This window comes from Pseudophryne corroboree, chromosome 5 (assembly GCF_028390025.1).
Source record: "Pseudophryne corroboree isolate aPseCor3 chromosome 5, aPseCor3.hap2, whole genome shotgun sequence".
In the NCBI taxonomy this organism is placed as follows: domain Eukaryota; kingdom Metazoa; phylum Chordata; class Amphibia; order Anura; family Myobatrachidae; genus Pseudophryne; species Pseudophryne corroboree.
Window position 1 is genome coordinate 649,174,176 of NC_086448.1, and position 20,509 is coordinate 649,194,684.

The 20,509-nt window shown below is 46.3% G+C and overlaps 1 protein-coding gene across 1 annotated transcript in view; it reads left to right on the forward strand.

The window, feature by feature from the left end:
- The first annotated feature begins 16,660 nt into the window (after positions 1–16,660).
- Positions 16,661–20,509, forward strand: part of LOC134929649 (meprin A subunit beta-like) — a 118,662-nt gene continuing 114,813 nt past the window's right edge. The window contains exon 1 of the mRNA XM_063925229.1: positions 16,661–16,717. Within this exon, the coding sequence (XP_063781299.1) occupies positions 16,661–16,717 (57 nt within the window). The remainder of the gene's footprint in view (positions 16,718–20,509) is intronic.

Genomic DNA, 20,509 nt, shown 5'->3' on the forward strand with positions numbered 1-20,509 from the left:
CGGCGGGCTTCGATCCCGCTCGTAAATTTGAAAAAATGGCGGGGATTTGTAGTTTACTGCCTCCGCAGCCTAACTACATGCTTTAATGCCCAAAACGAGGTTTATTGCTGCCCAGGACGCCCCCCCTGCGCCCTGCACCCATGAGTGCCCAGTGTGTGTGTAAGTGCGGGAGCAAAGGCGCGCAGCTTCCTGCTGCGCGCTTACCTCATGAAGATCTGAAGTCTTCTGCCGCCTGACGTCTTCATATGTCTTTCATACTCACCCGGCTTCTTTTTTCCGGCATCTGTGAGGAGGATGGCGGCGCGGCTCCGGGACGAACCCCAGGGTGAGACCTGTGTTCCGACTCCCTCTGGAGCTAATGGTGTCCAGTAGCCTAAGAAATAGAGCCCTTAACTCTTAAGAAGTGGGTCTGCTTCTCTCCCCTCAGTCCCACGATGCAGGGAGTCTGTTGCCAGCAGAGCTCCCTGAAAATAAAAAAACCTAACAAAATTCTTTTTACAGAAAACTCAGGAGAGCTCCCTGTAATGCACCCTATCTCCTCTGGGCACAAGATCTAACTGAGGTCTGGAGGAGGGGCATAGAGGGAGGAGCCAGTGCACACCATACTAGAAAGTTCTTTTAGTTGCACATGTCTCCTGCGGAGCCCGTCTATACCCCCATGGTCCTTACGGAGTCCCCAGCATCCTCTAGGACGTAAGAGAAACTTTTTTTGAGATTTTTGCAAATTTATTAAAAATAAAAAATCAATCACATGTACATAAGTATTCACAGCCTTTGCCATGAAGCTCCAAATTGAGCTCAGGTGCATCCTGTTTCCACTGATCATCCTTGAGATGTTCCTACAGCTTAATTGGGATCCACCTGTGATAAATTCAGTTGATTGGACATGATTTGGAAAGACACACATCTGTCTACAGATGGAGCCACGCTAGTCATGGCTCCGTCTGTGACTAGGTGCGCCTGGATGCTGTGAGTGTCTCCGTCTGGTCAGGCGCGCGCACCCATGATGGAAATGTGCCCCATTCACTTGAATGGAAAGCGTAACCGTCCGGGCGGGCGCGCCCAGACAGAGACGCTCTGAATGGGAAGCGTCTCTGTGCACTCCTGGTGTGACTAGGCAGACGGATTGCCTAGTCACGCCGGGAGTGCACGTTTGTGATGGGGCTACTACAGATAAGAGCGGCTCCATCTGTATATAAGGTTCCACACTTGACAGTGCATGTCTGAGCACAAAGCAAGCATGAAGTCAAAGGAATTGTCTGTAGACCTCCGAGACTGGATTGTCTCAAGGCACAAATCTGGCGAAGGGTACCGAAAAAAATATCTGCTGCTTTGAAGGTCCCAATGAGCACACTGGCCTCCATCATCCGTAAATGGAAGATGTTCGGAACCACCAGGACTCTTCCTAGAGCTGGCCGGCCGTCTAAACTGAGCGTTCGGGGGAGAAGGGCCCTAGTCAGGGACGTGACCAAGAACCCGATGGTCACTCTGTCAGAGCTACAGCATTTCTCTGTGGAGAGAGGAGAACCTTCCAGAAGGACAACCATCTCTGCAGCAATCCACCAATCAGGCCTGTATGGTAGAGTGGCCAAACAGAAGCCATTCCTAAGTAAAAAGCACATGGCAGCCCACCTGGAGTTTGCCAAAAATGCACCTGAAGGACTCTCAGACCATGAGAAACAAAATTCTCTGTTCTGATGAGACAAAGATTGAACTGGCGTGAATGCCAGGCGTCATGTTTGGAGGAAGCCAGGGCAATACCATCCCTACAGCGAAGCATGGTAGTGGCAGCATCATGCTGTGGGGATGTTTTCAGCGGCAGGAACTGGGAGACTAGTCAGGATAGAGGGAAAGATGAATGCAGTAATGTACAGAGACATCCTGGATGAAAACCTGCTCCAAAGCGGACAGGGGCGATGGTTCATCTTTCAGCAGGACAGCGAACCTAAGCACACAGCCAAGATATCAAAGGAGTGGCTTCAGGACTACTCTGTGAATGTCCTTGAGTGGCACAGCCAAAGCCCAGATTTGAATCCAATTGAACATCTCTGGAGAGATCTGAAAATGGCTGTGCACCAACGCTTCCCATCCAACCTGATGGAGCTTGAGAGGTGCTGCAAAGAGGAATGGACGAAACTACCCAAACATAGGTATGCTAAGCTTGTGGCATCATATTCAAAAAGACTTGAGGCTGTAATTGCTGCCAAAGGTGCATCAACAAAGTATTGAGCAAAGGCTGTGAATACTTACTATATGTACATGTGATTTCTTAGTTTTTTTATTTGTAATAAATTTGCACAAAAAAAGAAAAAAATTTTTTTTGCATTGTCATTATGGGGTATTGTGTGTAGAATTTTGAGGGGAAAAAATTAATTTATTCAATTGTGGAATAAAGGGGGTAATTCTGAGTTGATCGCAGCAGCAATTTTGTTAGCAATTGGGCAAAACCATGTGCACTGCAGGGGAGGCAGATATAACATGTGCAGAGAGAGTTAGATTTGGGTGTGGTGTGTTCAATCTGCAATCTAAATTGCAGTGTAAAAATAAAGCAGCCAGTATTTACCCTGCACAGAAACAAAATAACCCACCCAAATCTAACTCTCTCTGCACATGTTATAACTGCCTACCCTGCAGTGCACATGGTTTTGCCCAATTGCTAACAAAATTCCTGCTGCGATCAACTCAGAATTACCCCCAAAGCTGTAGCATAACAAAATGTGGAAAAAGTGAAGTGCGGTGAATACTTTGCGGATGCACTGTATTTGTGTAGTTGTGAACATATGTCGTCATGATACAGATGCATATATACGTAATTTTTGTAGGTGGTCAGGAGCAGGTACACTTGTACTGATGATGACACTAGCAATCCACTAGTGATTGGCTGGTTGCAAATTCACCTCAGACACTGATAAGTGTTAATTCCTCATGCGTATAGTAGAATGCTTGTGTGTGTTTTAGTATTTTTATTTTATATATCAGCAGTAGTGTTTCCCCTCCTGTGAACAACATTACTGATTGTTAGTAATGAAAAAGGTCTACAGTCATTAGGTCAACAGGGTCAAAAAGTTGACACATGAAAAGGGCGACATGACAAAAGGTAGACCGTAGGAACAGTGCAGTTTCTAGGGGCAGGCGTGGCACTTGAATGCTGCTATTACCTCCCCCTCCTCCCAGCCATAGTACTCCGCTCGCTGGGCAGAGTTTTGAGAAATGACGCAGTTGCGTCGTGACGTCACTAGGCAACCGCGTCATTTTATGAAACTCTGCCCAGTGAGGGGAGTACTATGGCTGGGAGGAGGGGTAGTCGGTAATAGCAAAGAGCCGCTGGCACTGGCCTTAGGCCACTTAGCATACCTCCCAACTGTCCCGATTTCAGCGGGACTGTCCCGCTATTCGGACACTGTCCCGCTGTCCCTCCCGTGGGTCGCAGTCAGGGCCGGTTCCGGGGCTTCTGGCGCCCCGGGCGGCATTAGGGGCGTGGCTTCATACAGGGGGCGTGGTCATTTACGCCCCCTGTACAGACTGAAATGATGTGCGGTGCGCGATGAAGTCATCGCGCACCGCACAGCAAAGGTCCTCTCCACGAAGGGAAACTAGACGCGTTATTGCGCACCGCACAGTAAAGGACCTCTCCACGAATGGAAACTAGACGCGTACGCGTCTAGTTTCCCTTCCCAGCGGCAGCGGGGGCAGCGGCCAGCGGCAGCAGGGGGGCAGCGGGCAGCGGGAGGCACACAGCAGCAGCGGATCTTGCCCTGGTGTGGCGCCCTCCGGATGGCGCCCTGCGCCCTCCGGAAGGCGCCCTGCGCCCTCCGGAAGGCGGCGCCCCGGGCAAAAGTCCTCCTTGCCCGTGGCAAGATCCGCTACTGGTCGCAGTGTCCCGCGGGCGGGGCGGCAGTTGGGGGAGGCTTTCATCACTCTCTGCTTTGCTCTGCAAAGCAGCCGGTGATCACTGAATAGATGCCGTGCGCACACGCACGGCATCTATTCAATGCTGGGAGGGGAGCAGGGGGCTGCCTAGCTGCTCGAGGAGCGTTGGACACGCCCCCAAAATGCCGAAAACGGATCCGTGGTGCTCGGCCACGCCTACTCAACAGATGACACGCCCCTTCCATGGCAAGTCACGCCCCCTTTCGGTCCGCACGCGCCTTCACCGCGCAGGGGTCCCTCTTCCTCCCCCTTCAAAGTTGGGAGGTATGCACTTAGGCCTTTGAAAAAGATAATTTCCATAGCCATGGAAAGAGATGTATCATTTCAATTGTCGTTGTTGTAAGGTGTCCGCTAGTTGGTAAAGTTTAACGATAGACAGGACTACTAAAGCATTTTCAGAATTTTGCTATCCTCAATTTGCCTAAGCATTTTAATGAGGGATGAAAGATTCTTATTAGTGCCAGTCCTTAGAAATACAGTACTGTGGGTGTCAGAGACTCTGAAACCCGTTCCTTTCTGCTATTGGATTTTGAATATTAAAACAGCGCAAGCAATGAGAGAATTGCTGAGTTATCCTAGTCTCTGAATGAAAAGAGTTATGACTTTATATATATTAGCAGCGGGACTGCATTGCAGGGACGTGCAGTCAGGGGAGGCAGTGCCTCCCCTGTCATAATGATTAAAATAATAGAAAGAAGATACTTATGACACATATTCTGTGTCATAAGTATCTGCTTTAGCCTTAATATTATTTTAATCATTAGTATCTTTATAAAAAACTGTTTTTAAAGTGTTTTGGAGGCACCTTTCTTGGTGCCTCCCGATGTCAGTGTGACAGGGCCGAAAGCGGGGGGCGGTGCCAAGCGTTAGACAGCAAAAACACATTGGAAAAATCCCTGTAAGCGGCACCCACTGGAAGTGCCGCTTTGACAGGGGCATGGTTTCAGCCCATATGAAAGCACGCCCCTGTCACTTTAGTCAGAATCGATTGGTCAGTAGTTGATTCGGGAGGGGGGGCACCAAGGAACATGCCCAGCCATCCCCGCCCGGCCGTCCCCCAGCCTATCCCGCAGCCCGTCCCCTTGTATAGTGACAGACCTGGCCAGGGAAGTGTATGCAGGCTGCCAGAATGGTAACTAGGCATGGTCCATCTGGCAACATCACCCGCACGGCTAGCTGATCACTCTCTCGCCACCCGCCTCTGCACTACCTCGCTAGTATTGCAGGCCACTTCTGCATGGAGGCGAGGCTTAGACAGGCCGGAGACAGCAGACGGCAGCCCTGTCTCCCAGTGATGATGTCCCCGCCCCAGCCAATGCTGGGACAGTGCTGGCCAGCTCTTCCCATTAGCCGGAGCCCACGCAGTGCCCGCATCAGGGCTGGCCACAGCAATGCAGAGCACCCGGCAGCAGTTCCCCGCACTGGGCAACTTCGAGGAATTTCACCACTGAGGCCATCCACGTGCGGCAGGAGCCGGAGCAGTGGAACTCCAGGGCGGTGGTGCCCCCTTCTCCCTCTCCACCCACTTCAAGCAGCACGGCCCGGGGGAGCATGAGGTGAGTGGGGGCTCTGCTGCCCCTGTGTCTCCACCCTTTTCAGTCCCCACAACTTATATACCCCAGCTTCCTGCCCTCACCCCCTCCATTCCCAGACATGCTGCCAATCAGGGGGTTCTGCAGACCCTAGCCTCCCCCCAAATCTGGCATGTGTAAATGGGGGCTCTACCTGCCGTACTTTGTAAAAAGGGGACAATGCCTGCCATACTGTGTAAAAAGGTGACAATGCCTGCCATACTGTGTAAAAAGGTGACAATGCCTGCCGTACTTTGTAAAAAGGGGACAATGCCTGCTGTATGGTGTAAAAAGGGGACAATGCCTGCCGTACTGTGTAAAAAGGGGACAATGCCTGCCGTACTGTGTAAAAAGGGGACAATGCCTGCCGTACTGTGTAAAATGGGGACAATGCCTGCCATACTGTGTAAAAAAAGGGGACAATGCCTGCCGTACTGTGTAAAAAGGGGACAATGCCTGCTGTAATGTGTAAAAAGGGGGCAATGCCTGCTGTAATGTGTAAAAAGGGGGCAATACCTACCGTACTGTGTAAAAAGGGACAATACCTGCCATACTGTGTAAAAAGGGGACAATGCCTGCCGTACTGTGTAAAAAGGGGACAATACCTGCTGTACTGTGTAACAAGGGGACAATACCTGCCGTACTGTGTAAAAAGGGGACAATACCTGCTGTACTGTGTAAAAAGGGGACAATACCTGCTGTACTGTGTAAAAAGGGACAATACCTGCCATACTGTGTAAAAAGGGGGCAATACCTGCCGTACTGTGTAAAAAGGGGACAATACCTGCTGTACTGTGTAAAAAGGGACAATACCTGCCATACTGTGTAAAAAGGGGACAATGCCTGCCGTACTGTGTAAAAAGGGGACAATACCTGCTGTACTGTGTAAAAAGGGGGCAATGCCTGCTGTACTGTGTAAAAAGGGGGCAATGCCTGCCGTACTGTGTAAAAAGGGGACAATGCCTGCCGTACTGTGTAAAATGGGGACAATGCCTGCCATACTGTGTAAAAAAAGGGGACAATGCCTGCCGTACTGTGTAAAAAGGGGACAATGCCTGCTGTAATGTGTAAAAAGGGGGCAATGCCTGCTGTAATGTGTAAAAAGGGGGCAATACCTACCGTACTGTGTAAAAAGGGACAATACCTGCCGTACTGTGTAAAAAGGGGACAATACCTGCTGTACTGTGTAAAAAGGGGACAATACCTGCCATACTGTGTAAAAAGGGGACAATGCCTGCCGTACTGTGTAAAAAGGGGACAATACCTGCTGTACTGTGTAAAAAGGGGACAATGCCTGCCGTACTGTGTAAAAAGGGGACAATACCTGCTGTACTGTGTAAAAAGGGGGCAATACCTGCTGTACTGTGTAAAAAGGGGGCAATACCTGCTGTACTGTGTAAAAAGGGACAATACCTGCCATACTGTGTAAAAAGGGACAATACCTGCCGTACTGTGTAAAAAGGGGGCAATACCTGCCGTACTGTGTAAAAAGGGGGCAATACCTGCCGTACTGTGTAAAAAGGGGACAATACCTGCCGTACTGTGTAAAAAGGGGACAATACCTGCTGTACTGTGTAAAAAGGGGACAATACCTGCTGTACTGTGTAAAAAGGGACAATACCTGCCATACTGTGTAAAAAGGGGGCAATACCTGCCGTACTGTGTAAAAAGGGGACAATACCTGCTGTACTGTGTAAAAAGGGACAATACCTGCCATACTGTGTAAAAAGGGGACAATACCTGCTGTACTGTGTAAAAAGGGGGCAATGCCTGCTGTACTGTGTAAAAAGGGGGCAATGCCTGCCGTACTGTGTAAAAAGGGGACAATGCCTGCCGTACTGTGTAAAATGGGGACAATGCCTGCCATACTGTGTAAAAAAAGGGGACAATGCCTGCCGTACTGTGTAAAAAGGGGACAATGCCTGCTGTAATGTGTAAAAAGGGGGCAATGCCTGCTGTAATGTGTAAAAAGGGGGCAATACCTACCGTACTGTGTAAAAAGGGACAATACCTGCCGTACTGTGTAAAAAGGGGACAATACCTGCTGTACTGTGTAAAAAGGGGACAATACCTGCCATACTGTGTAAAAAGGGGACAATGCCTGCCGTACTGTGTAAAAAGGGGACAATACCTGCTGTACTGTGTAAAAAGGGGACAATACCTGCTGTACTGTGTAAAAAGGGGGCAATACCTGCTGTACTGTGTAAAAAGGGGGCAATACCTGCTGTACTGTGTAAAAAGGGACAATACCTGCCATACTGTGTAAGAAGGGACAATACCTGCTGTACTGTGTAAAAAGGGGGCAATATCTGCCGTACTGTGTAAAAAGGGGGCAATACCTGCCGTACTGTGTAAAAAGGGGACAATACCTGCTGTACTGTGTAAAAAGGGGGCAATACCTGCTGTTCTGTGTAAAAAGGGACAATACCTGCCGTACTGTGTAAAAAGGGGACAATACCTGCTGTACTGTGTAAAAAGGGGGCAATGCCTGCTGTAATGTGTACAAAGGGGGCAATACCTGCCATACTGTGTAAAAAGGGACAATACCTGCCGTACTGTGTAAAAAGGGGGCAATACCTGCCGTACTGTGTAAAAAGGGGACAATACCTGCTGTACTGTGTAAAAAGGGACAATACCTGCCGTACTGTGTAAATAGGGACAATACCTGCCGTACTGTGTAAAAGTGAGCTCTACCAGGCGTAATGTGTGACAGAGGTTCTACCTGGTGTAATGTGTGTGAGTGGCGCTACTGTGTGGCGTAATTTGAATAATGGAGACTATTGTACAAATTAATATGCATTGGTATTATTTTGTGGCCACGCCTCTATCCCCATGAAGCCATGCCCCTATATTTTTGTTGCGCGCACTGGCCCTATTTTAAATATGAGGAGGAGGGGGGTGCCAATGCTGTTTCTTATACACTTGTACGACATGACGGTCCGTCATGTCATATAAGATTTCCTCCAACCTCCTGGCAGCCTCCCCGTTTGTAGGATAGTATTAGATATATCGTATTCAGGCCCTCATTCCGAGTCGTTCGCTCGGTATTTTTCATCGCATCGCAGTGAAATTCCGCTTAGTGCGCATGCGCAATATTCGCACTGCGACTGCGCCAAGTATCTTTGCTATGAAGATAGTATTTTTACTCACGGCTTTTTCATCGCTCCGGCGATCGTAATGTGATTGACAGGAAATGGGTGTTACTGGGCGGAAACAGGCCGTTTTATGGGAGTGTGGCTGAAAACGCTACCGTTTCCGGAAAAAACGCAGGAGTGGCCGGAGAAACGGGGGAGTGGTTGGGCGAACGCTGGGTGTGTTTGTGACGTCAAACCAGGAACGACAAGCACTGAACTGATCGCACAGGCAGAGTAAGTCTGGAGCTACTCTAAAACTGCTAAGTAGTTTGTGAGCGCAATATTGCGAATACATCGGTCGCAATTTTAAGATGCTAAGATACACTCCCAGTAGGCGGCGGCTTAGCGTGTGTAACTCTGCTAAATTCGCCTTGCGACCGATCAACTCGGAATGAGGGCCTCAGTTTTTGTTTTTTTTGCATACAATGGGGTATATTTACTAAGGTCCGGATTTTGACCGAGATACAGTTTTTTCTTCAAAGTGTCATCTCGGGAATTTACTAAACTCAAATTACGGCAGTGAAGAGTGCATTCGTATTTTTATTACGGCTGTGTAGTAAAAGTACGAATGAATACACCATCGGTCAAACGCGGCTGATTAGATATAAAACTCGGTCATTTACTAAGCATTCGTATTTGTATTTTATACCGTGAAAATGGTTTTGCGGTCGTAATATTTGACTATTCGTACAAAAAGCCTAAAAAAAAGTAGACCTGCTTTTGAGAAGCGTGTTTACATGTGTTGTCAATTATACACTACTCACACCTGACGTTTTTGACCTTTAAAAGGGGCTCCAACACATTTCTCAACACTCTCAATCTGAAATGGCTGCTACTGTGTGTCGTACTGCTGTATTGTTTGCTGGGGGATACCTGACACTGCTCTATGAGGCTACAATAAACCCAGGCCAGGAAAAACAACAGGGTCAGCAGGTTGTACATGTTCCGCGTAGGCTGGCCATGCCTTTTTTTTTTTATTGGCCGTTTAAACTAAAACTAACTTGCTGATGCCCATGTTATACAGATGCTTAGACTAAATGTTATAACTTATTTCACTCTGTATGATCTGGACAAACTGACCCTAGACCCTGACGCAGCACGCTCTCGCCCTGTCTCAATACTCATCTGGCCCTAGACACTAATGTGTTGGTTTTTTTGGTAGCTATATAAGCAATACACATATTTGGTGTTATCAATTTATTTTAAACAAGATACCAATTTAGGCATAACACATATTGTAAATAATTAAATGGACTCCATATTCTGGACACTCAATATTATTTTTTGCCTTTTTGGGTGCTGGGTGCAGAGGCTTGTGGTGGCTCGTGGGTGCGGCTTCGACTTGAACGTCGAACTGGTGATTGAACTGGGGTTTGGCTAGGGGTTGTTGTGCCTGAGCTTGAGGTCACATGGTGTGGGCCCATCACACTTAGATTTTGGCTTAAAATATTTAAACTTGCCGTAAGCTGGGTATAAGCGGCAGTGTTGTTGGCAATGATGCGAGACAGATTGTCATTGATTACTTGGTTATGCTGGATCATCTGTATTAGTGCTGTCTGTTGCCGCTGTTGATCATCCATGATGCGCTGAAGGTTAGCCTGCATTTGTGTGTTGTCTGCCCTCATCTGCTCCATAGTGTTTGCTATTCGCCCCACCTGCACTATGAGTCTGGCTGAGTTGCGACTCACTTTTGGCAAATGATGGGGCAAACTTGACAGGTGTTGTGTTTGGGTGGTGAGGCACGCGGAGTGTTGTGCCTGTTGTGCGGCCCAACCTGACCAAAACTCTTGGTCCGTTTGTATTGGCCCTGGTGTTGTGCTCATTTGTTGGCTTTGGGATGCTTGAGGTGGTTGGGGAATGTCCTGAGGCATGTTTGCCTGTGTTGGGTCGATGGGCTGCAGGTGGAGTGTAAAGGTCTCCTGGGCACGGTCCTGCTGGCCATCATCGCTCATGATGGCTGGGTCTGTATGGGGTTGAACACAGGCAATATTTAGTACATATGGCGCATTGGTCTTACAATAGTTTTTCGGCAACATGCATTACTTCATAATATTAATGTAATGGCTAAATCGATTATTGAATAAACTTAACAATGTTGGTCACCTTTTAGTTAAATGATGTGGCTCCAAACGTATACTACTCATTTGGTTTTTTATTGTGCAAATTGTAGGATTCAGAGTCATAATTACTGTTTACACTCCATGTACTCTTACAAATTTAAAGTACTACATTTTATTTTGGATTATGAAGGTTCCTTTGGGCCAACACACAAAAATATTAAAATGTGTTGAACAATACAATCATACATTGGTCATGGCAGTCAGTGGTCTGTCTAAAACGTTTATAGTGGTCTAAAATGTACACATTAACAATGTTATTTTTTTTTTTTTAAGGTGCCCTATGTTTAGAAGTGGATTTTTGGACCATGTCATTTTTTTAATATAATTTTATGTAATTTTGTTGCTTTTATTTTTGTTTGCCATAAATTTTTGGCGAAATGTGTGGATATGGACATCCTCTAATTTTGCAAATAACATCCTAAAATAACGTTAACAGCATCTGCTTGCAGTTGTTTATTATTGCAAGTTTGAGTGGTAATTTTGAGTTATGATCTTACAGTACTAACAGTGGTGCCGATGTATAAACCTGGAGAAGGCATAAGTAAGTGAGAAACCAGTGATATGTGCAAGGTGCTAAAGGCACAAGGCAAGCATCTCCAAAATGTACCTTTACATTTTTACTAATTTTTGTACTGCTGCCTTTATCATCTTGCACATAACAGTGTTTTTTCACTTCCTTATGCCTTCACCTGGTTATTTAATCTACTACACTGTTTACTAATTGTTTTGTATAAATAAATAAAACATTACTCACCAGACAACTGTGGGGATTGTGGCTCATCACTTTGGGGGCTGGCCAAAAGAGCGAGTGGTGGCACGGCAGACACTGCAGAGATGCGCCTTTGGGGTGGTGATGCTGGTGCAGGAGCCTGAACACGGGGCCTCTTGGGTGGCCTTGTAGCCACAGTAACGCTGCCCTGTGATGGGCGCCTTAGTGGACGCGGAACAGACGAAGAACCTGTGTGATAGTATCCTCATTAGATTTCATATTTAAAATGTGTTTGCAGAATATGTGGTTACAGTAAAATCTTACCAGCATTCCCACCATCATCAGCTCTAGGCAGGGTTGGCTGTGGCCTGGATGTGCTGCTTCTCTGGCGTACTGTAGAAAGAAGAAGAATGTCGATATGAACATACTCTTCGGTTGTTAAGTTTATGCAAATTTTTTTTAGGGTTGAAAACATATGTGGTAGCTGCTGTGACTTAAACTAAGCGATGCTTAGCCTTGCATGCATGACTACATTGGCTGTGTATACTTTCATTGTCAAAAATTAAAAACCATAGAATACATTCAGAAATGCTAATAATGTCCAATATTATACTACTTAAAACACATACGTCGTAGCTTTACACAGCCACAATATTGCATGCTCAGTTATTTTTTTGTAACACCAACAAAAATTACAGTAGCCACAAATATCTGCACTAAAATAAAACCAAAAAATCTACTAATGCATGCAAATACACATCATCAAAACCAAAGAAAAACCAGAACAACACAAAATAAACATACATCCAGGGAAAAAGGTTAATATTTCAAAACATATGCATAAAACACAGTCATCACACTTCATTAATAAACTCTAAATAACATTTACTTTGTAAAGCAGACAGCAGAAAATGACAAACACAAGAATAAACATTCACAATACATAATGGCTTAAAAAACATAATTAAGACACACAATACACCATCCCGGCCCAACCTGTGTCTCTCCAGATGTAGTGCAACTACACATTCCAGCATGCCCACCAACACATTTGTCATTCACTAAGTACCAAACTGTGGTAAGGCATGATGGGACTTGTAGTTTGACAACAGCTGGAGAACCACAGGGTGGCCTGGCCTGCACTACATCACCAACACATTTTGAAAAAAAATGTAAACAAAAAAAATTATCATAATGAATTTACACACAACTAAGGACAAAGCACAGATGTTATAAATAAAGACAGAAATATTAAAAACTCACCATCCGCCCTTGGCCGGTCCGAATCCCGGACATGAATGGCAGAAACCACCTCTGGCGGAATCAGCGTACGCATAGGCTCCTCCCAATCTTTATAAGACGCTCGGAAGGGGTGTCCACCCCCGGTTTGACGGGCAGATTTTGCCTCCTTAGCCATCTTCGCCTTCACACGGCGCTTGATGTCATAGAAGCGTTTCCGACAGGTGTCCTCGGTCCGCCTCACCACACCCTCACTGTTCACAGCAGCAACAACCTTCCCCCACAAAACAGTCTTCCTGCGGGTCGACACCTTTGCTGCATCAGACCCAAACAACTGGCGATGATGCCTCATCAGCTCCCGCAACAGAGCCATATTTTCGGAGTAACTAAACTTTACATTGCGGCCCGTCTTTGTAGTGGTGCGTGGCTGCGGAGCCACAACACCATCACTATCACTATTAGTGGAAGCCGATGCCGCAACCTCCCCCTCCTCCTCACTAACCTCCTCCCTCTCACTCACCTCCTCCACCTTACTCACCTCCTCCCTCTCACTCACCTCCTCCACCTCACTCACCTCCTCCCTCTCACTCACCTCCTCCACCTCACTCACCTCCTCCACCTCACTCACCTCCTCCACCACACTCACCTCCTCCACCACACTCACCTCCTCCACCACACTCACCTCTGACTGTGACATAATCAGAACAAACCACAAAAAACAGAGAAAAAAATACAAATAACACACTCCTCCACTACCACTACACACCACACACACACACCCACTCACAAACAATGACAATAGACGTAACTAAAATACAAAAGACAAAAAACTAGACAGACTTTTAAATAACTCCACAACAAGTATGACAAGACTACTTACACACACAGTACAGCACTCAACAATCACAAAACTCCGCCTCAAAACCTCCACAAACTCCACAAAACTCACCAACTCCAAATACACCTTCCTCTCTCCTCTCCACTAGCTAAACCCATGAGGTTCGGCCGCTTTGGGGCTTTTTTATAGTAATGTGCACAGACACTCCTCCATCACGAATCTAACCAATCACGGACGAGTGACAAAAACGAAACTTAGGAAAAAAAGGCGCCAGTTAACGGACAAACACTGCCGTAACCGAAATGTGACGCATTCGTAACAAAACCACAGAACACGGACGACAAACCGCAAAATCGGCCGCATTATACCTTACAAAACCACGAATGACATCGACATCATAAAACACAAAAAATACAAATACGACAGCTTAGTAAATGAGGCGTAACAAATTCAAAAAGTTGCACAAATACACTTTCGATGACATTCGTGATGATTCTCACTACAAATCGGTACTAATACGAATCTTAGTAAATATACCCCATTGTATCTTTTACTTTCCCATCCATTAACTGCGGGATCCGACATATAACGAGTTCAGCACTCATGATATGTCGGATCTAGGGGGATCCGATCCAATTCACACAGGAACGTGCATCGGATTGGGGGAAAAGCACACCAAAAATGCCCGATTTCACCCAATATATCAGGCCGAATGCCCAAATTGGGCTGAAATCGGGCATTATCGGTCTAGTGTATGGAGCCCTTAAGCGCCACACTGCAGTTCTAGGCCCAGGACCAGGTAAGTAAATAGCACTATAAGTCATTCACTGCCTATCCCCATTACCTTTTACTTCTCTCTGTTATACTCTCACCCACTGCCATTGCTGTTACCCTTTCCCTGGCGTCACTCCCTGTCTCCCGCTGCTGTCACCCTGTCCCTGGCGTTACTCCCTGTCTCCCGCTGCTGTCACCCTGTCCCTGGCGTTACTCCCTGTCACCCGCTGCTGTCACCTTTTCCCTGGCATCACTCCCTGTCACCCGCTGCTGTCACCTTCTCCCTGGCATCACACTCTCCCTGTCACCTTCTCGCTGGTGTCACCCTCTCCCTGTGAGCGACTGCTGTCACCCTCTCTCTGTCGTCACCATCTCCCTGTCACCCTCTCCCTCTCACCCACTGCTGTCAACTACCTGGCGTCACCGTCTCCCTGTCACCCACTGCTGGCTATTTTGTTGTCCAGGACTTCCATTAAATTAATAGCGCCGCACCCACGGCTCTATTAAGTTAATGGAAGCCCTGGACAACAAAATTGCATTTATGTCCTCCTCCCACTCCGTCTCCAGTCCTAAACACTAATATTTATTTTATAAAAATGTACACTATATTAGCCGCCTGCTCATCACAAGTTTTCTGAGCAGGCAGGCTGCGGGCATTGGCAGCGACGGTATTGGACTGAGATGCAAATTAGTGGCGGGGGGCCTGGGCAGTTGATGGTGGGTGATTTTGTAAGCCATCGGTGAGGGCGGTGGCCATTAGTGGTGGGGGTAGCGGGCATCAGGGATGGCGGCGGTAGCGGGCATTGGTTTCACGGTGGTAGGTTTCGTTGGCAGGACTCGGCGGACATTATGGCTGCAGTGCCTCACCAGCCACTGACCTCACCGCACGCCACTGCTGCATTGTTTCCAAGAAACAAGGTTTCAGCATAAATGATCACAACTGTGTATCAATAATATAGGGGGTAATTCAGAGTTGATTGCAGCAGCAAATTTGTTAGCAGTTGGGCAAAACCATGTTCACTGCAGGTGGGGCAGATATAACATGTGCAGAGAGAGTTAGATTTGGGTGGGTTATTTTGTTTCTGTGCAGGGTAAATACTGGCTGCTTTATTTTTACACTGCAATTTAGATTTCAGTTTGAACACACCCCACCCAAATCTAACTCTCTCTTCACATGTTATATCTGGCCCCCCTGCAGTGCACATAGGGGGTAATTCTGAGTTGATTGCAGCAGGAACTTTGTTAGCAGTTGGGCAAAACCATGTGCACTGCAGGGGAGGCAGATATAACATGTGCAGAGAGAGTTAGATTTGGGTGTGGTGTGTTCAATCTGCAATCTAAATTGCAGTGTAAAAATAAAGCAGCCAGTATTTACCCTGCACAGAAACAAAATAACCCATCCAAATCTAACTCTCTCTGCACATGTTATATCTGCCCTCCCTGCAGTGCACATGGTTTTGCCCAATTGCTAACAAACTTGCTGCTGCGATCAACTCAAATTTACCCCCATGGTTTTGCCCAACTGCTAACAAATTTGCTGCTGCGATCAACCATGAATGACCACCATAGTTTCTATTCACATATTCTTACACATTGTTACCATGAGACATTCCATAACAAACTAGGTGGTGTAAGGTAGTCTTTTTCTGCAAGGCCACATCCATTTTAGCGAGACCATGCCCATTTTAAATTTAATGAGGCCACACACCCTCACTAGGGGCACGATTTTTTATGTCTATGGGCGGGGGGCGCATTTTTTTTACTGTTTGCACTGGGAGCCAAATTGTCTAGAAGCAGCCCTAACTAGGAAAGGTTGACAGGGTTAAAATGTTGACATATAAAAAGGTCAACACAAAACAGGTTGTCACAACATTTTATTTTATTTTATGTTGTTTACATTGTCAAAGCACGTGGAACCCCAATTAGTGTACCACGACACTTTGTTCACCATGGTTCGGGCAAGGTGCCTTGCTCTGCTACCGCTGCACTTGCCACAGATTACTATTCCCAGTCATAGCCCACGTGAATGATAAAGTATGAAAAAGTTGATTACAATACTTAAAAAAAAAAAAAAAAAAGCTGTCGACCTAATGCATGTCGACTGTTAGTGGTTGACCTAATGACTGTCGACCTCTACATGCTCGTCCTAGAGCCAGGACACCTGTGGAACTACAGGTGCATTGCAAGTTGGAGCCCAGTGATCTGTTAGCATAGATACAGTACAGCTTACGAATTATATGCTAGAGCAAAGTCCAAAATTGGTGTGAAAAAAAAAACTGTTATATATAAGGCAAAACAGAACCAGGATCATTGTCCACAACATGTTATTAACCAGGGGATCTATCATGGACCAAATTACCTTGGCTATAATTTTGGTTTTCTCTCAATCTGCAATTGGACTGGTAAGTTTTTATATATATATATATATATATATATATATATATATATATATATATATATATATATATATATATATATATGTGTGTACATACATATGCATACGTACTATATATATATATATATATATATATATATATATATATATATAGTGCGTATGCATATGCATGTGTGTCCCCAGTCATCAAATCTCTCCCCCTTTTGTGTCTCCAGCCATCAAGTCTTCCCCTCCTTGTGTCTCCTGCCATCATCTCTCCCTCTTGTGTGTCCCCAGTCATCAAATCTCTTCCCTTTGTGGGTCTCTAGCCATAATGTCTTTCCCCCTTATGTGACTTCAGCCATCAAATCTCGCTCCCTTGTGTTTCCAGTCATCAAATCTCTCCCCCTTGTGTTTCTCCAGCCATAAAGTCTTCCCCCACCTTGTGTCTCCAGCCATCAATCTCTCCCTCTTGTGTCTCCAGTCATCAAATATCTCCCTTTTGTGTGTCTCCAGTCATCAAATCTCTCCCCATTGTGTGTCTCCAGCCATTATTCTTTCCCCTATCTGTGTCTCCAAACATCAAGTCTTTTCCCCTTGTGAGTTTTCAGACATCAATCTGTCCCTCTTGTGTGTCTCCAGTCATCACATTTCTCCCCCTTGCGTGTCTCCAGCCATCAAGTCTTCTCCCACCTTCTGTCTCTAGCCATCAAGTCTCTACCCCTTGTGTGTCTCTATGCAATCAAATCCCCAACCTCTCTAACAAGCTCTCATAACTTAATTACCTTTCCTCTGCTTCTCACCTCCACGGCGTGCTCTCTCCTGTGAATGATGCTGATGTGACCCTAGGTCTGTCCAGATGCCCCTAGGCCAGTTGTTCTCAAACTGTGTGCCTAGGAACCCTGGGGTGCCTCAGGACATTTGCAGGGGTGCCTTGGATCAGTAGTCCAGGACCAATTCAAATTATTTATGGTCAATGTAATAGGCAAAACCATTGCTGATGGCTGCCAGTCATAAAATATGTGGACAAAGAGAAGCAAATCTTGTCCCTCCTCACACAATTGAACCTAAGGATGACATAAACACAATTTACTTAATTTAATACTTCTTTGTAAATTTCTCAGAGAAACTTTTGGCTTAGGGGTGCCGTGAAAAAAATTCTGATACTCTAGGGCAGAGGTTCTTAAACTCGGTCCTCGGGAGCCCACACAGTGCATGTTTTGAAGGTAACCCAGCAGGTGCACAGATGTATTAATTACTCACTGACACATTTTAAAAGGTCCACAGGTGGAGCTAATTATTTCACTTGCGATTCTGTGAGGAGACCTGCAAAACATGCACTGTGTGGGCCCCCGAAGACCGAGTTTGAGAACCTCTGCTCTAGGGTGCCGCAGTTCAAAAAAGTTTGGGAACCACAGCCCTAGGCATTTGCATACACTGTATATGCCTAGGGCCAGGTCGGCAAAGTGTGGCTCTATTGACAGGAAAAAAAATCCCAGCTAACCACATTTATTCATGTGGTCTGGAGTTATTTAATTGATATTATCTAGGTGGAAAATTGTTTTCAAAGTAAACATTATAATTTGATATATTTTTTGTAATTTAATTTTATAAAACTGCACGTTTTATTTAAAAAAAAAATCCATCTACAATCACCATATGTTCTCCCTTATTTTAGTGTTGTGTATTTTATATGTGTTTTTATATTCTTTTGGATTGGCAATGTACATAACACTCAGTGTTATTTAATTTTTTACACTGCAAATCAGATATGAGTTTGGGAATGCAACCCCAAAATCGAAGGGATTTATTTACTAAAGGTCGATTCTCATCAATCTCAAATCGATGAAAATGTATCTTAATCAATGTTGGCTTTTAGGGGCTAAAACACACATTTACTACCAAATTATTTTTTATTTTCATTTTTAAATGTAAGTAAAAGTGTCTGTAATGCAAACATACTTTCCTCCCAACTCAGAATCAGCTTATTCTGTGCATGCAAATGAAAATCTAATATGTACACATAGTACACATACCCATAGTACAGCAATGCATATATCTATTGTACTGTTCAGACAAATGTTTATAACTGCAATCATATGCTAGAGGCAGAGGTGTATCTAGAGTCTTCGGCGCCCAGGGCAAGATGAAGTACAGCGCCACATGCCAGAAGGAGCGTCGCTGCTGAAAATGGGGAGTGTCAACATGACATGCCACCCGTTTCACATCACTTTGGGAACATTCCTTTACATTTTATATTCACCTTACCTATGTAATGGTTTCTCACAATGTGGAACCTCGGAAGAAATGTATCCTCCCTAGGAAAATTATATCTTCAGTTGGTAAACATCATTCATGTAGGATATAACATTGTCCAGAAGATGCCTGTTTGATTAACAAGTTCATCATCATACAACGGTTCAACCAGACTTCTGTGTCACTTCTTGACCCTTGTGTCATCTCTCAGCAGTGCCGGATTACGGGGGGGCCCAGGGGGTAAGTACCCCGGGCCCCCCTGAGTTCGGGGGCCCTCCAGCCAGAGCTGCTGTTCAGCACCCAAGGACGATTCTGCCCATCTCCAGGCTCCATGACCAGCGGCAGTTGCTGGAAGAGCTGCTGTGGCTGCCGGCAGAGAGGTCCGGAGAGTAGAATGAATCATACTCAGCATGTGCACCTGTGTCAGTAGTGCTGTGCTGACATGAGGGAGAGGGCCCCCTGTTTTAAGTGCCCTGGGCCCCCGAAGGCTTAATCCGGCCCTGTCTCTCAGCACACCATCATCTCCCTCCCACACATTGTCTCTCAGCACACCATCATCCCCCCCCACATTGTCTCTCAGCACACCATCATCTCCCTATGCTTCGTCTCTCAGCACACCGTCATCACCGCTCCCTCCCCCCTCGAGTCATCTCTCAGCACACTATCATCTCCCCGTTTCGTCTCTCAGCACACCATCATCCCCCCACCCAAGTCGTCTCTCAGCACACCATCATCTCCCCTCACATCATCTTTCAGCACTACCATCATCTCCCCCTGCTTCGTCTCTCAGCACACCATCATATCTCCCCCCGCGGGTCATCTCTCAGCACACCATCATCTCCCCTCTGCATCGTGTCTCAGCACACCATCACCTCTGTGTTGTGTCTCAGCACACCATCACCTCCCCCACCCGAGTCGTCTCTCAGCACACCATCATCTACCCACCCCTCCCGCGTCGATTCTCAGCACACCATCATCTCCCCCCTGTGTCGTGTCTCAGCACACCATCACCTCTGTGTCGTGTATCAGCACACCATCACCTCCCCCCCCCCCCCCCCCCCACCCGAGTCATCTCTCAGCACACCATCATCTCCCCTCAGCTTGATAGGCAGGATCAAAATAATAATAAATAATAAAAACATATTGCAAGACTAAGCCAATTTAGTGCCTTATTTCAAATTTTACGAAATTGCAGATATTTACGGAGTTCAGCGATTACTGGCCTGAGCTCAAGCATCGTGGTGGCACTGCACCTGTGCAGTGATTCACTAGCTATTCTGCCCAGCCATAGCGTTATTCATGACCGTGACAATCAAATGATCAGCGACCAATGCTGCATCTTTGCACACAGTTGCTTGGATCTGCGAGGCAGTCTGCGGGTATCTCTACAAATTCTGGAAGCTGAGACATTCAGGACCATCATAATGTATAGGCGCACCTGGCAGCTGCCCAGGTCCCCACAATTCTAGATGCCTTCAAGCAGGGACGGGCGGTGATCACACAATCAGAGCAGCAAGCCAGCATTCTCTACCTGCCTCGCAGCCTGCAGCCAGACAGTGAATGG